The following is a 24,602-nucleotide window of genomic DNA, read 5'->3' on the forward strand; positions in this document are numbered from 1 at the left end:
GAAAAAATTTTTAACTATGATTAATATGCCTTATAAGGCTTTAATGAAAAAAGTAGACAGCATACAAGAACAGAGAGATAATGGGAGCAGAAAGATGCTAAAGTGTAAGAAAGAATAAAAACGAAATGCTAGAGACAAAAATACTAAAACAGAAATGAATGACTATGAGAATTGGTTCATTAGTAGGTGGGACACAGGCTGAGGAAAGAATCTCTGAGCTTAGTATGACAATAGGAGTTTCCAAAACTGGAACATCAAGAGAAAAAAGACTGGGGGGAAAAAAAACCACAGAACAGAACAGAACAGAACATCTCAGAACTGTGAGATAACTAAAAACGGTGTAATAAACACAGACTGGGAATACCAGAAGAAAAAAGAGAGAAAGGAACAGAAGAAATATTTGAAGCAATAATTACTGAGAATTTCCCCCAATTAATGTTACACACCAAACCACAGATTCAGGAAGCTCAGAGAACACTAAGCAGGATAAATGCCAAAAAAAAAAACTTGCTGCTAGGCATCCCATATTAAAACATCAGAAAATCAAAGCTAAAGAAAAAATATTGAAAGAAGCCAAACGGGAAAAAAAAAATCTTACCTGTAAGGGACCAAAGATAAGAATTACATCCAATTTCTCAGAAGCCATGCAAGCAAGAAGGGTAGAGTGAAGTATTTACAATGTTGAGAAAAAAAAAAAAAAAACCACCACCCTAGAATTCTGTGCCCAGTGAAATTATCCTTCAAAAGTGAAGGAGAAATAAAAACTCTCAGACAAATAAAAATTGAGGGCATTTGTTGCCAGTAGACCTGTGTGCAAGAAATATTAAAAAGTTCTTCACAGACAAGAAAAATGGCATGGGTAAGAAGCTCAGATCTACACAAAGAAATGAACATCAGAGAATAAATGAAAGTAAAATAAAAACTTTTATTTTTTATTCTTAATTGATCTAACAGATAAAAGGTTCTTCAATTATTATGTGTGTGTGTGCACGCATGCACATGTGTATGCTGATGTATAACTGAAATGAAAGCAATGATACAAGGGACAAGAAGGAGGGATTAGTAATATTTTATTTTAAAATACCTAAAACAACCTGTGAAGCAGTATAGTGTTATTTGAAGCTGGACCTTCAAAGTAAAAGCAGTATACTGTTATTTGAAATTTGTAAATGTATAGTGCAAACTCTAGGGCAACCACTAAAAAAGTAAAAAAAAAACAAAAACAAAAACAAAAAAGTATAACTGATATGCAAGAAAGAGAAAATTAAAACCACAAATGTGGGAAAAGAGTTACAGACAAAAACAGGAATAAGAAACAAGAGAAACAAATATAAAACACTAATAAGGTTATTCACACAACTATATTAATAATCACCTTGAACATCAATAGTTTAAATGCACCAGTTAAAAAACAGATTGTCAGAGTGGATCAAAAAACAAGATCCAACTATATGTTGTTATCTATAAGAAACCCACTTTAAATATAAAAACAAATATAGATTAAAAGCTATACTAATCAAAAGAAAATGGTAGTAGTTATATTAATTTCAGACAGAACAGACTTCAGACCAAAGAAAGTTCACAGGGAAAGGAGGAATATTACATGATGATAAAGGAGTCAATTCTGCAAAAAGACAAAATAATTTTTAATGTGAATGCACCTAACAGAGTATCAAAATACATGCAGCAAAAACTAACAGAGCTGCAAGGAGAAATAGTTGAATCCAACTTGGAGACTTTAACACACACTATCAGAAATGGACAGATCCAGCAGGCAGAAAATCATTGACATAACTGAACTCAACATTATCAATCAACTGGATGCAATGGATATCTATAGACCACTTCAAACAACAACAGCAGAATACACATTCTTCTCAAGCTTACATAGAAAGTTCACCAAGACAGAGCAATTCTGGGCCATAAAACACACCTTAACAAATTTAAGAACAGAACCATGTCTGCTGTCAAGCTATATAAACTAGAAATCAGTAACAGAGATAGCTGGAAAATCCCAAAATACTTTGAGATTAAACAATATACTTCTAAATAACACATGGGTTAAAAAAAAATCTCAAGAGAAATTTAAAATATCTTGAACTAAATGAAAATGAAAACACAACAAAAATTGTGAGATGCAATTTTTATTTGTCTGAGAGTTTTTATTTCTCCTTCACTTTTGAAGGATAATTTCGCTGGGCACAGAAATTGTGACATGCAATGAAAGCAGTGCTTAGAGGAAGATTTATAGCATTAAATGCATATGTTTGTTAGAAGAGAAGATCTAAAATCAAACATCTAAGCTTCCACTTTAGGAAACCAGAAAAGGAGCAAATTAGGTCCAAGTAAGCAGAAGATAATAATAAAAATTAGAGCAAATCAATAGAACTGAAGACAGGAAATCAATAGAGAAAAATTAACAAAATCAAAAGCTGGTTCTCTGAAAAGATAAATAAAATCAATAAGCCTCCAGCCAGGCTCAATAAGAAAAAAAAAAAGAAAGGATACAAATTACCCATATCAGAAATGAAAGATGGGATCACTACAGAGCCTACCGGTATTAAAATAATAATAAAGGAATACTATGAAGATGTCTAGGCCCACAAATTTGATAATCTAGATGAAATAGACCAATTCCTTGAAAGACACAATATGCCAAAACTCATACAAGAGTAAATAGACAATATGAATAGGCCTATTATCTATTAAAGAAATTGAGTCAATAATCAATAACCTTCCCAAACAGAAAGTACCAGGTCTAGAGATCACTGGTGAATTCCACCAAACATTTAAGGAAGAAATTATACCAATTCTCTATAATCTCTTTCAGAAGACAGAAACATAGAGATAATACTTCCTAACTCATTCTATGAGGCCAGCATCATCCTAATACCAAAATCAAAGACATTACAATAAAGAAAAGAAAACAAACAAAAAATACAGACCAATATCTCTATGAACACAAATGCAAATATCTTCAACAAAATATTAGCAAATCAAATCCATCAGTGTATAAAAAGAATAATAGGCCGGGCATGGTGGCTCACACCTGTAATTCCAGCACTTTGTGAGGCTGAGGTGAGAGGATCACTTGAGCCCAGGAGTTCGAGACCAGTCTTGGCAACATAGGGAGACTGCATCTCTACAAAAGGTTTTTAGAAAGAAAAATAATTATACACCATGATCAAGTGGGATTTATCCCAGGTATGCAAGTCTGGTTCAACATTCAAAAATCAATTAATGTAATCCATCACATCAACAGCCTAATGAAGAAAAAAAAATCACATAATCTTATCAATAGATGCAGAAAAAGTATTTGACAAAATCCATTATCTATTAATGATAAAAACTCTCAATAAACCAGAATTAGAAGGAAACTTCCTCAACTTAATAAAGAATATATAAAAACCTACAGCTAACATTATACTTAATGGTGAAAAACCTGAAGCATTCAAGATCAGGTACAAGACAAGGATGTCCCCTCTCACCACTTCTTTTCAACATCATACTTAGAGCCTTACTAATGGAAAAGAAAAGGAAATAAAAAGTATACAGATTAGGAAAGAAGAAATATAATTCATCAGGTACAAGACAAGGATGTTCCTTCTCACCACTCCTTTTCAACATCATACTTAGAGTCTTACTAATGCAAAAGAAAAGGAAATAAAGAGTATACAGATGAGGAAAGAAGAAATATAACTGTCTTTGTTCACAGAGGACATGATTACATAAAAAATCTGTGGAAAGAATCAACAACAACAAAAAGAATTTTAAAAAAGGCCAGGTGTGGTGGCTCATGCCTGTAAGCCCAGCACTTTGGGAGGCCGAGGCAGGCGGATCACCTGAGGTCAGTAGTTTGAGAACAGTCTGGCCAATGTAGTGAAACCCTCTCTCTACTAAAATACACAAATTAGCCAGGCATGGTGGCATATACCTGTAGTCCCAGCTACTCAGGAGGCTGAGGCAGGAGAATCGCTTGAACATGGGAGTCAGGGCTGCGGTAAGCCAGGATTGCACCACTGCACTCCAGCCTGGGTGACAGAGTGAGATCCTGTCTCAAAAAACAAAACAAGCAAAAAAAAAAAAAAAAAACAAAAACCACACACACACAAAGTGATTATAGCAAGGTTATAAGATACAAAGTTAATACACAAGTCAACAGCTTTCTTATATGCCAGCAACGAACAAATAAAATTTACATGAACACCCCCAAAAATAAAGAATTCGTATATAAATCTAACAAAATATGTAAGATCTATATGAAGAAAACTATAAAACTCTGATAAAAGAAATCAAAGAACTAAATAAATGGAGATAGTGCATGTTCACAGAAGACTCAATATTGTCAAGATGTCAGTTCTTCCTAATTTGATCTACAGATTCAATACAATCCCAATAAAAATCCCAGCAAATTATTTTGTAGATACTGACAAATTCTTAAGTTTATATGGAGAAGCAAAAGAACCAGAACAGCCAATTCAATATTGAAGAAAAAGAATAGAGTCAGAGGACTGACACTGACTTCAAGTCTTACTTGAAGCTACAGTAATCAAGACAGTGTTGCATTGACAAACAAATAGACAAATAGATCAATGGAGCATAATAAAGAGACCAGAAATAGACTCACATAAGTAAAGTCAACTGATCTTTGACAAAGGAGCAAAGGCAATGCAATGGAGCAAAGAAAGTCTTTTCAACAAATGGTGCTGGAACAACTGGACATCTACATGCAAAAAGTGAGTCTAGACACAGACCTTACAACCTTTCCAAAAATTAACTCAGAATGGATTACAGACCTAAATGTAAACTGCAAAACTATAAAAGTCCTAGAAGATAACAAAGGAGAAACCTAGATGGCCTTGGGTGGTGGCAACAATTTTTCAGATACAACTACAAAGGCACAATCCATGAATGCAACAACTCATAAGCTGGACTTCATTAAAATTTAAAACTTCTGCTCTGGGAAAGACAATGTCAAGAGAATGAGAAGATAAGCCACATACTGGGAAAACATATTTGTAAAATACATATCTGATAAAGAACTATTATCCAAAATACACAAAGAACTCTTAAAATTCAACAAGAAAATGAACAACCCAATTTAAAAATGGGCCCAAGAACTGAGCAGACACCTCAAAGAAGAAACACACATGGTAGGTAAGCATATGCAAACATGCTCAACATCCTATGTCATTGAGGAATTGCAAATTAAAACAACAATGAGATACTATGATATACCTAGTAGAATGGCCAAAATCCAAAACACTAACACCACCAAATTCTGGTAAGAATATGGAGCAACAGAAATTCTCATTCATTGCTGGTGGGAATGCCAAATAGCACGGCCACTTTGGAAGGCAGTGTGGATATTTCTTACAGAACTAAACATACTCTTACCACATGATCCAATGACTGCAATCCTGGATATTTACCCAAATGAACTGAAAACTTCTGTCCACATAAGAACCTGCACACAGATGTTTACAGCAGTTTACAGTACCTTTATTTATAATTGCCAAAAGTTAGAAGCGACCAAGATGTCCCTTAGGAGCTGAGTGAAAAAATAAACTGTGATACATCCAGACAATTGACTATAAGCACTCAAAAGAAATGAGCTATCAAGCCATGCAAAGACATGAAGTAACTTACATGCACTTATGACTAAGGGAAAGAAACCAATCTGGAAAAGGCTACATACTATATTATTCCAACTATATGACATTCAGGAAAAGGCAAAACTATGGAGACAGTAAAAAAGATCAATAGTTGCCAAGGGGATGGGAGGAGGGAGGAATGAATAGGTGGAGCACAGATGATTTTTAGGGTGGTGAAACTATTCTGTATGATACTACAATAGTGGATACTACAAGTCATTTACATTTGTCAAAACCCATAGAATGTCCAACACCAAGAGAGAAACCTAATGTAAACTATAGACCTTGGGTGACACTGATATGAATGATATGATATGTTCATGCATTGTAGTATCACCACTCTGGTGTGGCATGTTGACAGCAAGAGAGGCTGCAAGTATGTGGGGACAGGGAGTATACAGGAGAACTCTCATTTCTCTCTGCTCGATTTTACTGTGAAACTAAAACTGCTCTAAAAAATAAAGTTTATTAATTAAAAAAGAAAAAATATAAAGGTTTTGTTAACCTACAGTTGAGTTAATAAATAGAGAACAGCATGATCATTTTGGGCTTTCCTATACTCATCCTAGGAAGAAAACTGTCCTAAGTAGCAAATTTTTAAAACTATACAAAATTGTGCTTTGTTCTATTACATACCAAATAAAGAATAAATTTTCCTATTTCTAAGATTTGCAAACAAGAGCTAAGAGTAACAAGTGCTGCATGTGTAACAATGTCACAATATTTGTCTGATGAACGGTTTACACCCTGCATATATGTCCCTATAACACTCCCACTTCCTAAAGCTCTAGTCCAAAGATGGAACTTCTCAGAGAATGTTTTTAGAGATGATGCACAAACCTTTTCCATCTCGAGGGGGAGCCCCCTTTGCTTTAAAGCTATCCACTGGTGGCTTTGTATCGGTTTCCAAAGCAATACTTATCTGTATCTCAGATTTGAATTTGGTGTATTTATTACTCAGCAACTGGTACCATTTTGGTGCCTAGAGAATAATAAAATAACAAAACACCTAATAGTTAATAAGGGAAAAAACATATTGGGAAATGCTATACAGTTCTAAATAAATTTATTGTAGCTTTTCAGTACTTTATCCTATATAAACAATTTTTTTTTCACATTTTTCTCAAAACAAATCAATCCTGCTTAGGAAGCCATCAACTGAATTTCCCTCTAGAAAAACTACGTAGAAATTTAAATTGTTTTCTTTGCTTGTCTTCCTATGCTTCAAGAGGCAAAATATTAAAAGGAAGAAAGCATAATATATTTCTTTCTACCTTTCGTCTTATACCCTCAATCTCACTTCATCCCTTAAACAACAAAAAAACTACCAGTTTTCTAATTCCCTAACCTCTATCTTCTCACGTTTTTAAATTATACCTTTTCTTTCTGCCATAGACCTGCTTCGTTCTGCTTATATCAATAAGCATAGGAAAATCTTGGATGGGTGGCTCATGCCTGTAATCCCAACACTTTGGAAGGCCAAGGTGGGCAGATCACTTGAGTCCAGGAGTTCAAGACCAGCCTGGGCAACATGGTGAAACCCCGTCTGTCTCTACTAAAAATACGAAAAATTAGCTAGGCATGGTGGTGCACGCCTGTAATCCCAGCTACCTGGGAGGCTGAGATGGGAGGATTGTTTGAGCCCGATAAATCAAAGCTGCAGTGAGCCATGATCACACCACTGCACTCCAGCCTGAGCAACAGGAGTGAAGCCCTGTCGCAAAAAATAATAATAATAATAATAAATAAATAAATGAGAAAAAGAAAAAAGAAAATCTTATTAGTGTTAATAAAAAGCATTAACAAAATACTAAAGTCAAGGCCTAATGGAAGAGTGGTGGATTATGAACCAGGTACTTGACTGATACTGAAACAAAAGCCTTCTTACAGAATGAAGCATCCTAAATTATTTGAATATCCCCATTAGACCAACCTCAGAAATTCTAGTACTCAAGATAGCCTGAAAAATATCATGCCTACATATATTATTAGGGCAGGAACCACTGATCAGTGGGAATACCATTTCAATACTTGGAAACAGCATTTTTTACTCTGATAATTTGTTATATAAAGATATAGTAGATGGTGCTTATATTGTCTTTGTTATATAAAGACATAATAAATGGTGCCTATACTATTTTATATTCAAGTCATGTTTGATAAGTAAAATAGAATTAAGTAGGCCAAAGCTTTAAATAAAAATCAACAACCTAATTTTTTAAAGATAAAAATGCATAATACAGTTTGTTGATGTATCTCTTATAACAAATATGTTATAATTTTGAATATAAGCCTGAAAGAAAGATTTCCAGCTACTCAGAGAATTGATGACTTTTTCTGTTATATAACTCAGAAAAATAAATCTGGATTTTTTTCTGTTTATATTTATTTACAGAGAATCAATTTATTTTGAACTTCAAATATTGTACTATCCAATTACAAATATTTATGCTGACAAACAGGAGAGAATAAGCAATACAGCATTTAGTTTAAATAACTGAGCCATTTCTCCCTTTGATTACAAATATGTTGACAAACTGTTCTCAAGGACAAGGGGACAAGGAATGCCAAGAGTATTTAGAGGCATGACCTCATCCCTCAGATACCCCCCTAAGAGGATTTACCTTCTCTGCAACTAAACTGACTGCAGAAGTGTCTTCTAGACACTTGCACGCTACATGAGAGAAGGTGGTTAAGAGAAACATCAAGAGCCCAATCAAAGCCCAGGGTCTAAAACTAAAGAAGGAAAAACCTTTTCAGAATAAGATCTAGTGGCAGAGAGGCAGTGAGTACCAAGGATGGGGGGAAAACAAATCCTCTTTTAAAGCATTTTTAAATTTCAGTTTCTTTTAAATTATTCCAACCTTGGGCTAGGCTGACTGATCATATGCAAATATCCTTGCTATCAGCAGCAAAAATATTAGTAAAAGATAAATTTTTCTTCACAGAATCCCAATTTAAGATTCAAATCAAGAATGGCGTTTTAAATAAAAGAGAAGATATTATTTTAATTGTTTAACTTTTTTTCCCCCCTTAAGAAAATTATGACCCAAGACAATCAGAAAAATTGCAAGGGAGATTTCTAAAGTCGGTCACATACAAAAAGGTCAGAAGATACTTAAAGCGCTAAGCAGCGGCCGGGCGCGGTGGCTCACGCCTGTAATCCCAACACTCTGGGAGGCCAAGGCGGGCGGATCATGAGGTCAGGAGATCGAGACCATCCTGGCTAACACGGTGAAACCCTGTCTCTACTAAAAATTCAAAAAAAAAAAAATTAGCTGGGCGTGGTGGCGGGTGCCTGTAGTCCCAGCTACTGGGGAGGCTGAGGCGGAAGAATGGCATGAACCCGGGAGTCAGAGCTTGCAGTGAGCCGAGATCGTGCCACTACACTCCAGCCTGGGCAACAGAGCAAGACTCCATCTCAAAAAAAAAAAAAAGCCCTAAGCAGCACCATGTTAAATAATAAAAGTCACCATCACAGGAATCAGGATGATTCTGAGTTCTTTTTCTTGGGAGTAGGGGGGCAGAGAGGTACTGGTTAGATAACATCAACTGTGTTTCAATAAGTTCACTTGCTCTGACTGCTATGCAAGGAATGCAAGGAGCAGGAAGCAGGGAGGCTATTATGATAGCCAAGGTAAGAAACAATAGCAGCTGAGTTTGGGGTGGCAGCAGTGAAAAGCAGAATAGCAGACAGATCAGGAGGGAAAAACCCCAACTGGGAACAGGTAGTTATGGAGGAAGGAAAAGGAAAAATGTCAAGGAAGACTTCTGTATTTCTAACTTGTATAACTGAAAGGGGAATGCTGACAATTCACTGAAGCAGGAAACATTAGAAGAGGATGAACCACCTTTAAAAGGACAGCTCAGGGGCTAGGCATGTTAAGCTTCCGGTAATAGCAACTTGGATACAAGTCAGTTCAGAGATGTCTTTTTGAGCAAGACAGTTCTTGGTCAAGGAAATCATTAAAATGTTGAGATTTTCTAAATCTAATTCATAAACTAAAACATAAGAACTGCCATATTGGCTGGGTGCAGTGGCTCACACCTGTAATCCCAGCACTTTGGGAAGCCAAGGCAGGCAGATCACTTGAGGTGAGGAGTTTGAAACCAGCCTGGCCAACATAGCAAAACCCCATCACTAAAAATACAAAAGTTAGCCAGGCGTGGCGGTGAGTGCCTATAATCCCAGCTACTCAGGAGGCTAAGGCAGGGAGAATTGCTTGAACTTGGGAAGCGGAGGTTGCAGTGAGCCAAGATTGTGCTATTGCACTCCAGCCTGGGTAACAGAGACTCCGTCTCAAAAAAAAAAAAAGAACTGCCATATTGGCTCAAGCCTATGACTGATCAGGTCTAGTATTTCATGTCCTTTTCATCAATCTGTTATCTACTGAAAATAATCGACTGTCTAACATAATCATTAGCAAAACATCAAAAGGGCAATACCTGCTTTGTTTCTTGAGCGGTTCTTAAATCCAGAACGATGTAACCTATGGTTTCCTTGGCTGAAGTTACAGGATCCAAGGCAAAACATTGGAGTTTGATAGGAGTACGCTGTAGCCTATAACAAAACATGTGATAAATAAAATGGTTTTTGCTTAATAAACTTTCTATTGGCCTTGAAAATATTGCCTATTATCAAGATACTTATAATTTTGTTGGATAAAACTATAACTATTTTACATTGTCTAAAAAACTCTTCAACAGGCAAGAACTAGGCCAGGCGCAATGGCTCACGCCTGTAATCCCAGCACTTTGGGAGTTCGAGGAGGGCAGATCACGAGGTCAGGAAATCGAGACCATCCTGACCAACATGGTGAAACCCCATCTCTACTAAAATTAAAAAAAACAAAAAAAAATAGCTGGGTGTGGTGCCACGCGCCTGTAATCCCAGATACTCAGGAGGCTGAGGCAGGGGAATTATGTGAACCTGGGAGGCGGAGGTTGCAGTGAGCCGAGATCGCGCCACTACACTCCAGCCTGGGTGACAGATCAAGACTCCATCTCAAAAATAAAAATAAAAAAAATAAACAGGTAAGAACTATTAATTATATCTACTAACCTCTACACCAACTAAATATTATACAAAACATGTCAACATATTTTACATTCTTTCATCTAAGAAGCCATCATGTAGGTCAATGTTTCTCAAGCTTCTGTAATGTGTAAAACTTTCTGAAAGTAAAAAATTATCATGAATTTTCAGGACCTATTTTATTTCTCTTATACTGTAACATACATAAAATTACAAATACATGCTTATAGCTCTTTTGTAGCTAAAAAACAAACAGGAATTAAATATAAAATAAATTAAAATTTAAATTAATAATATAACACATAACAATGTTCTGAAAGAATGATATTGGCTTGTTTAGCATGGGCTGTTTTAGTTCGGAACCCCTCAACTGGCTCATGCATTAAGCTGAATAGATTTTGCCACTGCTTTTATCTAGTGGAGTTATTATAGAACTGCACTTAGCACAAAATCATCACTTATAAATTCAATTTATCTGTATTTTCTCAGCCTACAACAATCAGAGTGGTACTAACCTGGCACTAACAAAATGGAAGCCCTAACAGCTCATAGCAGGACTCCATTACAGACACCACTGAAAGGAAATCCAACATTGATATTCTCTAAGAATGCAATACTTCTTCAAATAAATCCATGGACTACTCTAGCAACAGAGGTAAATAGAGTTTTCCTTGCTTTCCTTTTTTTTAACTTTCCATTTTGATTTAATTTAGTACTGAGAACAAGCAAGTATTAAAGTGATAACATGTTTTCCAGAAGAAAATATATTTTTAATCCTTAAATAAGAGTATTGCTTTTATTGTTGTTGCCTGCTTCTAGTCAGAGTTCACAAAAAATATATACTACAACTTTAAGTCTATTTTATATACTAATAAAGTGGTTTTGTTTAAAATTAAATATAAATTAATTAGAAAGAAACCTTGATAGAATTACTTTCATAACTTTTCACTGGATACCGCTCTATATATCCTTGGCAAGCCAGGTAAATATACAATAAATAAATTAACAGAAATTACAAGGAATTCCAACCATATTTAATAATGAGTAGGTATCATCAAGGTATTTCTAGAATACCTACTGTCTCACACATTAGGAAAAAAAAAAAACCCAAACAGCTCAGTGTAAGTGTAGTGTAAAAGCTTAGGCTCTGAAGCTGGATTGCCTGGGCTCTACCACTACTAAGCTAACAGACTTAAAACAAGTTACTAATACTTAACATCTCAGGCCTCAGTTTCCTCATCTATAATATGGGGGAAATAAAAATACCAACTTCATAGTGTTGTTCTGATGTTTAACTGTTATTGTTGCAAAGTACTTAAAAAATTTCCTGTCACATTTAAAAAAACACTCAATAACTATAATTATTAAACGTAATGACAGATACAAAATTTATAGGTTGAACATTCCTAATTTGAAATGCTCCAAATTCTAAAACTTTGAGTGCTGACATAATGCCACAAATGGAAAATTCCACACACAAGCATTTAACATACTTCATTTTATGAAAATTTATTTAAAATATTATATAAAACTAGCTTTGACTATGTGTATAGTGTAAAACAAATAAATTTCATGTTTAGACTTGGGTCCCATCCCCGAGGTATCTTACTTTGATTATGCAGATATTCCAAAAATCCGAAATACTTCTGGTCCCAAGTATTAAATACTCAAACTGTATTTATTTATAATAGCCTGAAAAATAAGAAACCAATAAAGAAGCTAAAATGAAAATGATAATCACCTGTGCTGATGAAGCGCTTTCCTGTCAATTTCCCAAGCTAACTCAGTAGCAAATTCTGGCTGGTCAGTGTGGTCCACAGGATCAGTAGCCAACTGTTCTCCATCAAACTTTGCTTCCACTACAAGCATATGCTTTGGACGTTTGGGGAAATGCCGACCTGGAGAAACAGAATATATAGATTAATCAAAAGTGTACAAAAATCAAACAGGATCATTTACCATGTGTTTTTTTGTTTGGCTGTTTTTTTTTTTTTTTTTTTTTTTTTGAGATGGAGTCTTACTCTGTCGCTCAGGCTGGAGTTCAGTAGCGCAAATCTACTAAAAATTTGTATTTTTAGTAGAGACAGGGTTTTGCCATGTTGGAACTCCTGACTTCAGGTGATCTACCTGCCTCGGCCTCCCAAAGTGCTGGGATTACAGGCATGAGCCACCATGCCCAGCCTAGCATGTGTTTTTTTAAAACTAATGATCTGTTAAGTGTGGTTGACATGCATTCCATAAGCTACCTCACTAATGCAGGCTCACATATACATTCACTTCCATAATTCATAAGAAACATGAATCAAATGGAAAGCTATAATTTATAAATGTGTGCTTCTCAAACATTAGTGTGCACATGAATCACCTAGGGACCCTGTTAAAATGTAGATTTTGACTCAGTAGATTTAGGGTGGGCCTAAGATTCCGCATTTCTAACAAGATCCAAGGTGATGTGAATGCTGCTGTCCTTGGTCCACACTTTGAGTAGGAATGATCTCAACAACATCTGGAATTAAACACTTAATGTGATTACACGAATTTTAGATACTACTATTGCAGTACTTAATAGAGAACAGTCATCTGAAGAGCTGGGAAATAAATTAGTAAAAACAAATTTGCCTGCAGCTTAATTTTTCTGTTAACTCAGTTAAGAATACTTTCCTGGTGAAACCCCATCTCTACTAAAAATGCAAAAAATTAGCCGGGTGTGGTGGCATGCGCCTGTAGTCCCAGCTACTCGGGAGGCTGAGGCAGGAGAACAGCTTGAACCCGGGAGGCAGAGGTGGCAGTGAGCACTGCACTCCAGCCTGGGCAACAGAGCAAGACTCCGTCTCAAAAAAAACAAAAACAAAAACAAAAAAAAACAGAATACTTTCCAAATTAGCTAAAGAAAAATAGCCACGTGGATTCCTTCATTCTATTCTCAAGGACAACACTGTACACTATCAGGAAATATTCAAATATTCTATCTACACATCACTTTTCATTTGTACTGCCAAACCCCATTTCATCAATGTTTACTGAAGACATATTCAGAGTCAGGTATTTTATCAGATGGTGGGGTACAAAATGAGTAAAATAGAGTACTTGCTCTAAAAAAACTGAGGATCTAGTTAAGAGAAACAAACCAAAAAAAACTGAAAATAGGAAGCTAAAGAACATCAACGAAGAAGCACTAAGAATCTTGCACTGAGTCAACTAGTTCTCTTGTTTATAAATCTGTTAAGGTGGATCTTAGTGAGGGGAATTTTATCCATTGATTAATGAAGAAATCCCTGCTGCTACTCACGCTGGTACAAGCTACTTGTGGGGGAAGTGTAGGAATTAAGCTGTTAAAAAGACCTTGACTGCTAACCTTGTGAGTTTAAGCCTGAGGCTCTCATTGAAACTCTGTATTAGGAGTATTAACACACATCGCACAGCTCTCCCAATTAGCATTAACAGAGGCCCATCTCAGGACCTCATTTTCTGCTGCTCCAAAAGATACCTAGCTTCCCCAAATGAATGTCATATATGTCAAAGAACCTATATTTTCCATATTATTATAACTAGCAGCTTCCAACAAGCTTGAGAACAGAGGATGTGAAGTGGAACAAACAGGTGCCTGCCTTGCTGCAGACAATGACACAGAGATAACAGAAATGGTCTTTTTCATCCTTGGAATCTAGTACATAGCCCAAATTTTGTTCACGGTAAAAGCTTAACCATTTTCTTTTAAATAAAGGGCATTTCTAAAAGTGTAGTCAAGAAATTGCAAGTTAACTCTTAAGGACTGTAGTCCCCCGAGTCCTCCACCAAGCCAAAGGGATGAGAATACATGAGGGGAAATGAGACTGAAAAGGTAGACAAGAGGTCTACCACAAAGGGCCATGTATGCCATTCTAAGAAATACAGACATTATCCTTTAGGACACTGAAGGACTTTAAGAAAATCAGATTTGCATTTCAGAAAGATCATCCCCAGGGAGTAAAGGAAGAAGTCTAGATGTTTCTGGAAAGGAAGAAAACATTCAAGAATCAGACTATTGAAAAGATTATTACAATAAGTTAGGTGGATAATGAGGGCCCCTTACCAAGGCACTCACAATGTAAACTCATTCATTCAAAAACTCGTACGTAGAATCTATTATTATTCAGAAAATAAAATCAATTATACTTGATGACCATTTGGAAGTTAGAAATGGAGAGTGAATCCAGGCTGAGGATGACTCCTTGGTTCTTGGCTTAAGGCAACAGCATGGTTATGATGAATGGAAATACAGTACGAACAAGACAGAAGAATAGTTTGGAGGGAGGACCACATGCTAGTTTTGGGTATGTTTGTGGAAACAACCTAACAGACATCCTTGACTCCAGGTTCTCTTCCTTGCACACTGCTACTAAACTGAACTCAAGAAAAGCATTCTATTTAGGAATATATGCTGCCAACCTATTTCTTGGAACATTAATTCTAAACTGGCTTTCAAGATCCTCTGAGGCCTATTTGCTCCAGTTGTACAAGCTCATTTCTTACCATGACATTTCTAAATATTCACCTTCCTCTACCCTGGTCATCTTGCTGATCTTTTCAATATTCCACCCACCATGCTCACCCCGGCACAAGCTACGTGGTTGGGAATCAAGCTGGTCAGAAAGACCTTGACTGCTAACCTTTTGAGTTTAAGCCTGAGGCTCTCACTTGAAACTCTGTATTAGGAATATTAACACACATCGCACAGCTCTCCCAATTAGCACTAACAGGCCTCTCTCAGGACCTCATTTTCTGCTGCTCTAAAACTAGCTTCCCCAAATGAATTGCATTTATGTCCTGGGTTGTCAGACTGGCCTGGGTTGTCCATAGAATTCTATTGTCACATATCTAAAGCTCACTTATTATTTAAAGAACTTCAGCCATCCCACTCACCCTACCCTCAAACCTATATTTACAGTCCATATCACATATTTTAAATATTATACCCCAACATATTGTGTCCTGTGATTTCCCCACGTGGACAGACCTCTACATCCTTGGAGGGAAAGGAGGTATTTGTTTCCTCATAGCATGGTCAGTTGTAAGTCTAAAAACTGTTGTTAACCAAATTTTAAGGTTATTTCAGTCCTATGTTTTTAAACAATAAGTAAACTAACAGTTAATAGTGCTCCAAATCTTTATGGCTTCTGGTCAGTCTCTTGTTCCAAAATTCAAAGATTAGGATTACAATGTTTCCTTTGCTCTCATCCCTCACACAGTGCCAGGCCTTTATAAAACACTCTCCCATGGGGGAAAAAATGCAGCCAGGCTTCTGCTCTGGCTCAAGATGACTCCTTCTTAACATATTATTCGTAAAGTGTTCACCTGTTATCTCCTATGCCCTCAATTCACCTAAATTCACCTGTTATCTCCTATGCCCTCCACTTTCTTGCAAATCTGTTCTCCAACCACACTGAATTTAAGCAATGTTTACTGAGTGAATTTAATTAAGCAAGGCAAAACGTGTCTTGCTTTTCCATACTTTAAGTGCTCTCTGCTCTTCCCTTTGCCTGGAATGCCCTTCCTTTTTTCACCTGACAAATTCCTAATCATCTGTAGGACCCCAAAAAATGCCACCTCCTCTAGTGAAACTTCCGCAGTTTCCTTAGACAGAGGTGGTCATTCATTAGGGTCTTCCACATCCTGATGAATTATTTGCTGACACACTCTCCTTGCTACATCCTTAGCTTTTTAGAATCAGTACTGTTTTATTCTTACATTCCCAGCACAGTGTCTGACACTCAATGAGTCCCAATAAACCAATGTCACTCATCCAAAACACACCTTTTAAGGAATGTATAATATACCCTCTTAAGAACTGTAGTCCCCTGAGTCCTCCAGCAAGACGTGTAAAGGGAATTGCCTCCGGAACACTTCTGGAATCGCAGGAAGCCTGTATTCAAGTCAAAGCTCTTACAAGTGCTATTATTGGGAACCGCTGATCAGAACGCGCTTCTCAGGACCACGTTCAGCTCATATATAAAAGCCATCGACGTGCTGCTTTGGATGAAAATCGTTTTCTCTAGATTCTCTGGGGCTACGGCTAGTCACGCTAAATATCACTTATCCCTAATAGCGCTCATATCCCTGGAGAGATTTTTAAATCAATTGCCTAACAGACCTCACTACGTACAACTTTGAACAAGTCTGTGGGGACCACAAAAGCACAGATGACAGGGTTCTTAAGGTTAACAAGGCCTCGGTCCCACACTAAGCTTTTAAAACTCGGGAGGCAGCAGTTGCAAAAGCAAGCCTCAGGCTGCTCACCTTCTAGGATGGACACGACGATGAGCAGTTGGTCGGATTTGGAGACCATGGTTGCGGTGAGCGGTCCGGGGGCGAAGGCGGCTGGGGGGAAGTGAGGTCCAGTTGAGTCGCGGGTAATCCGGGACCCCCGGCGGGACCCCCACTGCCCGCCCCCGGTCCCTGATGCCCGGACCCCGCTCCGCAGCCAGGTCCCACCGCCGTCTGCTGCAGCGCGCCCGGCTCCTCTGCCTCGGGCCGCCAGCCCAGATCCTAACTCTGCCCCGACTCAAGGAAAAAGCCACGCTGCAGCCCTGCCAGTCTGCAAGCAGAGACAAGCCCGCCACCCGAGGACCTTTTGCCGCCTGCGTAGCCGCTTTTCAAACGCCCGGGCGGCCGCCGCGGCCGCCGCCGCGCCCAGCTTCCGCCTAGCAACGAGGCCCGCAGGCCCAGTGCCCAGGGGAGGTTGGAGGACAACGGGTGATAGAGACAGAGCAGTCAAGGCTAGAACGCCCGTCAGCGAGCTTCGCCTCCCGCCCTTTTACGCTCTGTTCCAGAGCCCTAAGGAGGACGCCTTCATTACCTCACAGCGCCCTCTGCTAGCCGGACGAGGAGAGGCGGGCGACTTGGTGTGGGACCAGCTGCGCAAGCGCACTACTGCTGTAAACGCTTCCTGAAGCTGCGCAGCCTTTAAGGAGCGTGAGTGTAGCGTATTACCTGCTTTATGCCTCAGCCACAACCTGAGAGTTATATTAGTGGGGATTAAAAAAACAAAAAAACCTAGCTTAGTTGAGGTACCCAGTGTCAACACTGCTTAAAAAATTAAATCACAAAAAAATAATGACTTAAATCTAAACTCTAAAGTCCCTAAATCGTGCTCACGCGGCACCTCAAATTTCCGACCTTTGAAAAGAAGTAGCTTCAATACGGTAATTACTGTACTTGTTAAAGCTGACGTAAACTCCCCGAGAATTTCCTGTCCCTTAGAAATTACCCCTAAAACAAAAACACTGTCACGTGGGCAATGAAATATAAAGGTATAGGTTCTTACACCCCCGATGACAAAGTTATTAGCAAACTCAAAACCAAAAATAAACAAGGCATTGAGGTGCTGTCTGCCGACCCTTTCCCCTTAACGTCTCCCAAATTCAGATTTAAGAAACAGTTCAAGACTTGTAAAGGGAACGGCCTCCTAAACACTACTCAAATTGCAAGAAGCATGTATTCAAGTCAAAGGCAAAGTTCTTTTGGAGGTTATCTAGCTTGAAACTTAAATAACCGAATTGGTTGGAGCGATCATGGACACTATTAAGTTTGGGAAAAATTCTGCTTCGGAAAACAAAAGTAAATCATAATAAAATAAAGCTGCAGAGATAGCACTAGGTAGTGGACATAAGTGCGGCTTCTCCTATTACTTTCTGGTTTTGTAAATTGAGAAGTTGTTTTGAGAGCAAATATAATATCTCGCTGTTTTCTTTTTCTTCTATTGCTTTCTTGTTTTGGAAATTTAGAAGTTATTTTGAGAGCAAATAATATAATATCACTATTGTTTTCTTCTTCCTCTTCTTCTTTCTTCTTCCTTCTTTGCTTTCTGCCCAAAAGAAAAGGAGGAATATGTAGAGATTGGACTAATTACTTCTAAGGCCCTTTCAGGTCCTATCACAGGCATTCTTAAAATGAAGCACTATTCAATGTAAAATCAAAGTTATGATCTACTTTGGATTCATCATTGAACAATGCATTATTTTTGTGGAAGATGTCAAACATACTTTAAAGAAAGCAGAATGATATAATGAACCCCCAGTTACCCAGACCCCAGCTTCAACGATTATCAACTTAAGACCAATCATCTTCATCTGTTGTGTTATTTTTAAAGAAATCCCCAACATCACATCAGTTCATCTTTTTGGATACGTACTTCTAAAAGATGAAGTCTTTTTGGCCAGGTGTGGTAGTGGCTCACATCTGTAATCCCAGCACTTTGGGAGGCTGAGGTGGGCGGATCACTTGAGTCAGGAGTTCGAGACCAACCTGGCCAACATAGCAGAACTCCGTATCTACTAAAAATACAAAAATTAGCCAGACGTGGTAGCGCAAGCCAGAAATCCCAGCTACTTGGGAGGCTGAAGCACAAGAAGGCTGAGGCACGAGAATCGCTTGAAATCAGGAGGCAGAGGTTGCAGTGAGCCGGTATCATGCCACAGCGCTCCAGCCTGGGCCACAGAGAAAGACTCAGTCTCAAAAAAAAAAAAAAAGATAACGACTTCTTAAAGAATCTTAAAATATTAAGTATTTAACCACAATCCCATTATTACACTTAATAATTAACAAAAATTTCTTAATCCCATTAAATATATACTGTTCAAATTTCTCTGATTGTCTAATAATTTGTTGGCAGTTGGTTTTTTCAAATCAGGATCCAAACAAGTTCCAAAATACAATGGTTGGTATGTCTCTTGTCTTTTTTAATGTATATGGTTAGGCTTTGTGCCCCCACCAAAATCTCATTTTGAATTGTAATCCCCACAACCCCCACGTGTCAAGGAAGGGACCAGGTGGAGGTAATTGAATCATGGGGGTGGTTTCCTCCATGCTATTCTCCTGATAGTCAGTGAGTTCTCAGGAGATCTGATGGTTTTATTAAGCGCTCTTCCCCGTTTACTCACTCACTCTTCTCCTTCTTGCTGCCTTGTGAGGAAGGTGCCTTGCTTCCCCTTTGCCTTCTGCCATGACTGTAAGTTTCCTGAGGCCTCCCCAGCCATGCCGAACTATGAGTCAATTAAATCTCTTTCCTTTTGAAATTACCCAGTCTTGGGCAGTTCTTTATAGTAGTATGAAAACGGACTAATGGAGGTACCCAATCCTACTTTTTTTTTTCTTGAAATTCTTTATTGAAGAAACTGGTCGTGTCTGTAGAGTTTACCACAGTCTGAATTTTGTTGGTATAATACCAATGTTGTGGTTTAACATATCCTCTGTTGAGAAGTCTAATAAATATGTACACATTAACAACACTTAAAGATTAGGAAACAAATTAACCACAAGCAAAGTATAATGTTATCAGTGGTGCAAGACAGTACTTAGCATTATAGACAAAGAGAGGCCCAAGTACCTCTGATGGAAAGAGTACCCCAGAAGATCAGAGTTTGGGACCTACCTCTGCTATTTGCATGTCAGGTGACCTTAAGCAAATCACTTTCCCTCTTTGAGCCTCAGTTTCAGCTATAAAACGATAGTATGCATGGTTCTTTAGTGCAGGACTTAAATGTAGTAAATGCCACTTAGTTACTATTTTTTATATGAACAATCTCAGACTTTAAGTAGTAGCTGTGAAAAGAGCCAGGAACTGTCCATCAGCATACCTTGTTGTTTTGCTTTAGGATATCTAGCAGGGCTTCACACCTAGATTATAAACCATTACTGTATGCCATAGAATAGTTTTAGGTCATAAAAAATCTGACAGATTATTAAAATTAACAAAGAAACTTTTTCATGTAGTAAATTTCACATGATTCCCTTTATTTGGATTTTCCTCCTGAACAACATCATTATTTCTAAAATCACTTTCAGCACAGCTACTGAAAAGTCACCAATTTAGTTGGCCTGGTGCTTCCTTTAACAGAATGTACAAAATCAATGATATGAAATTCCTCATCTAGAAATGGAATTATAATCCTATCATCTATATCTGTTATTCTATAATCTAATTTCCTTTCATATGTGATATTAAACAGTAGTAACTTCAGTTCTAGTATAAATCATCACATTTAAGCTTAAATTTATGAGGGAAAATCTTGTTGTAAGTTAATAAAGTACCAATTACTGTTTCAAAATATGTAAGTAAATGCTAGTAACATGTAATTTTTATCTATAAGACAATATGAGACTCATTACACTATAAGCTTATAAATTTAAACTGACAGGTTTTTTATTTTATTTATTTATTTTTTGAGATGGAGTCTTGCTCTGTCACCCACGCTGGAGTGCAGTGGTACGATCTTGGCTCACAGCTCACTGCAACCTCCGCCTCCCAGGTTCAAGTGATTCTCCTGCCTGAACCTCCTGAGTAGCTGGGATTACAGGTGCACACCACTACACCCAGCTCATTTTTATATTTTTAGTAGAGATGAAGTTTCACCGTGTTGTCCAGGCTGGTTTCGAACTCCTGACCTCAGGTGATTCACCCGCTTTGGCCTCCCAAAGTGTTGGGATTACAGGTGTGAGCCACCACGCCTGGGTGAAACTGACAGAATTGATGAAAGGCTTGATTCTGAATTTATTAGTTTGTCAACCTAGTAACTAATCATATTAGGTGGCTTTCTATTTCCATAATTTTCTATCAAAAAAAGAATAAAACAAAGCATTCTGACATATTTTAAGCCTTTCTTTGCTGTAGTTGTTTTACCTTTTGGAAAAACATTTTACTTTGTAGGATTTCTCTATATTTTTTTTCGTCAACCACTTCTGTGGACCACCACAGGAGGAATGATGAGCTATGTTTCTCTTCTTCAGCCTCTTCCACTGTATACACACAAATACACACACACTTCATAAAATTTTAGGCAAGCTCCCAAAGACTAATAAAATTAGCCCATCTGTTGAATAACTGCAGTTTGTAAAAGCATGGTGCCAGACCCAACTTCAAGAGGTGCTTCTAAAATTGCCTCCATTAGAAAGAGGCAATGGGCGTGAAAGTGATAACTAGTCCTCATCGCTTAGTGTCAAGAAGACAGAACCCTTTCAATTCAGGATCTACTGTAATTTAACTTGGCAATTAATTTAGGCATCTTTGATCCCTGGAAGAAGGGCCTCTAACATCTATCATAAGAGAGGCAAGATAACCCAGTATCAAAGAGTCATATGTCCCTGAATTTCAAGTTCCATGACTTATTAGCTTTGTGACTTAGCCAAGTCACTTATCTCTGAACCTGTTTTTCCATCTGTAAAACAGGGTATTAGTCCTTTCCTCACATGGTTTTTGTCAGAATTAAATGGGATTGCTTCTGTGAGGGGCCTAGGACACGATGAAATTGCCAAACGTGGTAGCTAGTTTTATTGTTAGTATGGAGGGATAATTTGTTGTGGGATTATTTTGAAATTTGTTCCCTTTCTTTGGTTCTACAAAGGTAACCAGACCCTTATATTCCCTCACTTTGGCCTATATTTATATTCTACTGGTGATATCCCCAAAACAACTCCTATCTCCCTGGCTTCTTTTACTTTTTGTGGGCACGTAGTAGGTATACATATTTATGGGTTATGTGAGATATTTTGATACAGGTCTGCAATGCATAATATCTCCCTGACTTCTGTGAAAACACCACAATAGAGCATGCCAAAGTCAAACCGTCCTGCAGGTCAGGTATGGTCAAGTAGTGAAGTGGGCTGGCAGGGTGAGGGCAGAAGTATGGCACACAGCTGTCTCAAGGAGCAGCCCTGCTCTGCTCCAGCTGATCATTGCCATGCAATAAGACAGATTGTAAGTTTCATAAGGAGATAGAATTACAGATTTTTATGTGAACTCATGCAAATTTTAAATGCCGATAATGAAATTTAGTTTAAAAACAAAAAGCAGACCAGGTGCAGTGGGTCATGCCTATAATCCCAGCACTTTATGAGGCCGAGGCAGGCAGATCACTTGAGGCCAGGAGTTTGAGACCACCCTGGCCACCATGTCCAAACCCCATCTCTATGAAATATACAAAAATTAGCTGGGCGTGGTGACACACACCTGTAGTCCCAGCTACTCAGGAAGCTGAGGCATGAGAATTGCTTGAACCTGGGAGGCAAGGTTGCAGTGAGCCAAGATTGCATCACTGCATTCCAGCCTGGGTGACAGAGCAAGGCTCTGTCTCAAAAAAAATCACCAAACACTTCTGCCAGCCACAGGTTAGTTACCTTCAGCCAAATTCATTGAGATGGTTGTGATAGATGTCAGGGCAGAGAAAAGACAGCAGTAAATAAAAGAGACTGCCTAAAGCTAGGAAGAAACAGGATGAAGGAAAATGTAGTGGGGACCAACATTCCACTCTTGGCAGAGCCTTGGGCAGGGGACAGACACAGAAAGTGGCCCCGTGGGAACCCTAGAGAAGTGAGACCATAGGTCCTGGTTTATTATCCTTGGCATAGATTCTTATGCCCTAATTTGACAGACTCAGCAGGTTGGCTTGGGTATTAGCTTATCAGTGACCAGTAAGGCAAGAGCCAGCAAGGCCTCCCCCAATATTTGCTCTGTGTGAGAACTCCAGCACCTTTGCCCAGCACTTTGTATGTGGAGAGGGAAGACCCAGTGATTACTGAGATTGAATTTCCTGTTGATTGGCAGAAGGAGATTGGGGTTGAATTTGAGTATAAAGAAAAGCAACATTTCTTGCACACTGTCCTTTGTGTTGTAAGCTTCATGGGATTACTTTAGACTGAGATGAGCGTTGAGCCACTCTGTTGTGGTGTGTGTCACAGTGGCTCTCCCTGAGGCAAGGTATAGAGTGGAGGGTGGGAGAATGCCCCCTACTCCATGGAGGAAAGGCAGAGGTAGGGACATTCTGGAACTACAGCAAAGGGTTTCAGGCCAACAAAAAATGCTGCTCAGGTTTGCTTTGAAAAAACTATGCCATTGGTAAAATGACCACATTCTAGAGACAGATGACTTGTGAATGGGCTTCATTTTAGTAGTAGAGATTGGAACAGATGGTAGATGCTGGAATCCCTCTCTGTAACACTGTGACATTGAGGAACATTATATGACATTGTGGGACTTTGATTCACTTATTGTGTAATGTCTGATGTGTGTGGATTTTTTTTTCATCCAAAAATCTTTCTTTTGACACCCCGGAGCCAATAGCAGAGGAAGAACTGGTGCCGGCCTACTCAGCTGTCTGGTGAAGAAATTCCCCAGGCTCTGGTTGAGTGTTTTGGCCCATAAAAGTCTGACCCCAGTAAATGATAACACAGAATCTTCTCTACTACAAGCTATCTCTGGCAGAAGGGTTCTATTTAATGCTGACATTACAAGTACACCTGAAGGTTATAAAACTATCCCCTACTTCTCTGTGTTTCAAGGAACAAAATAGATAAATAAATAAATTATAACAACAGTCAATAGTAACCCCCCTCCCCTTTGAATTCAGAGGAAGGTTCTAAACATACAACCTGAGTTCAGAGAAAAGAAAAGCCTACATCATATATTAAACAACTGCACAAGAAGCTTCCGCAGCCAGCAGCTAGTAAGCTGAGTCACCCATTTCACAAGGGGTATAACAAAGCTCTATCCCTTGACTATTGCATCAACCGCAAAACTGTTCTTCCTGAATTATGGTATGTGTTTCTGCTGCCAACATAATGCTTTGTATTTGCATAAATGTGTACGTTTCTAAGCAGGTTCTAGCAAGTGTAACAGTTAACAGGAAGTTGAATGGTGACTTTTATTTATTGCCTTAGTGTTACTGACAGGTGACAGCGTGCTGGCAGTCCTCACAGCCCTCGTTCGCTCTCGGCGCCTCCTCTGCCTGGGCTCCCACTTTGGCGGCACTTGAGGAGCCCTTCAGCCCACCACTGCACTGTGGGAGCCCCTTTCTGGGCTGGCCAAGGCCGGAGCCGGCTTCCTCAGCTTGCAGGGAGGTGTGGAGGGAGAGGCGCGAGCGGGAACCGGGGCTGCGCGCGGC

The 24,602-nt window shown here is 38.5% G+C and overlaps 1 protein-coding gene across 2 annotated transcripts in view; it reads right to left on the reverse strand.

Moving 5' to 3' along the window:
- CEP120 (centrosomal protein 120) overlaps positions 1-18,096 on the reverse strand; it is a 79,025-nt gene extending 60,929 nt beyond the window's left edge. The window contains exons 1-5 of one of the 2 annotated variants that reach the window (XM_055112587.2): positions 17,525-18,096; positions 16,966-17,046; positions 12,431-12,587; positions 10,101-10,215; positions 6,495-6,636 (exon numbers count right to left, since the gene is read on the reverse strand). In XM_055112587.2, coding sequence (XP_054968562.1) covers positions 6,495-6,636; positions 10,101-10,215; positions 12,431-12,587; positions 16,966-17,014 — 463 coding nt within the window. In that variant the 5' untranslated portion in view covers positions 17,015-17,046; positions 17,525-18,096. Of the gene's footprint in view, positions 1-6,494; positions 6,637-10,100; positions 10,216-12,430; positions 12,588-16,965; positions 17,047-17,296 lie in introns of both variants that reach the window. The other variant, XM_055112588.2, reaches the window with a different exon arrangement.
- Positions 18,097-24,602: the final 6,506 nt, after the last annotated feature.

This window comes from Pan paniscus, chromosome 4 (genome assembly GCF_029289425.2).
Source record: "Pan paniscus chromosome 4, NHGRI_mPanPan1-v2.0_pri, whole genome shotgun sequence".
Taxonomy (NCBI): Eukaryota; Metazoa; Chordata; class Mammalia; order Primates; family Hominidae; genus Pan; species Pan paniscus.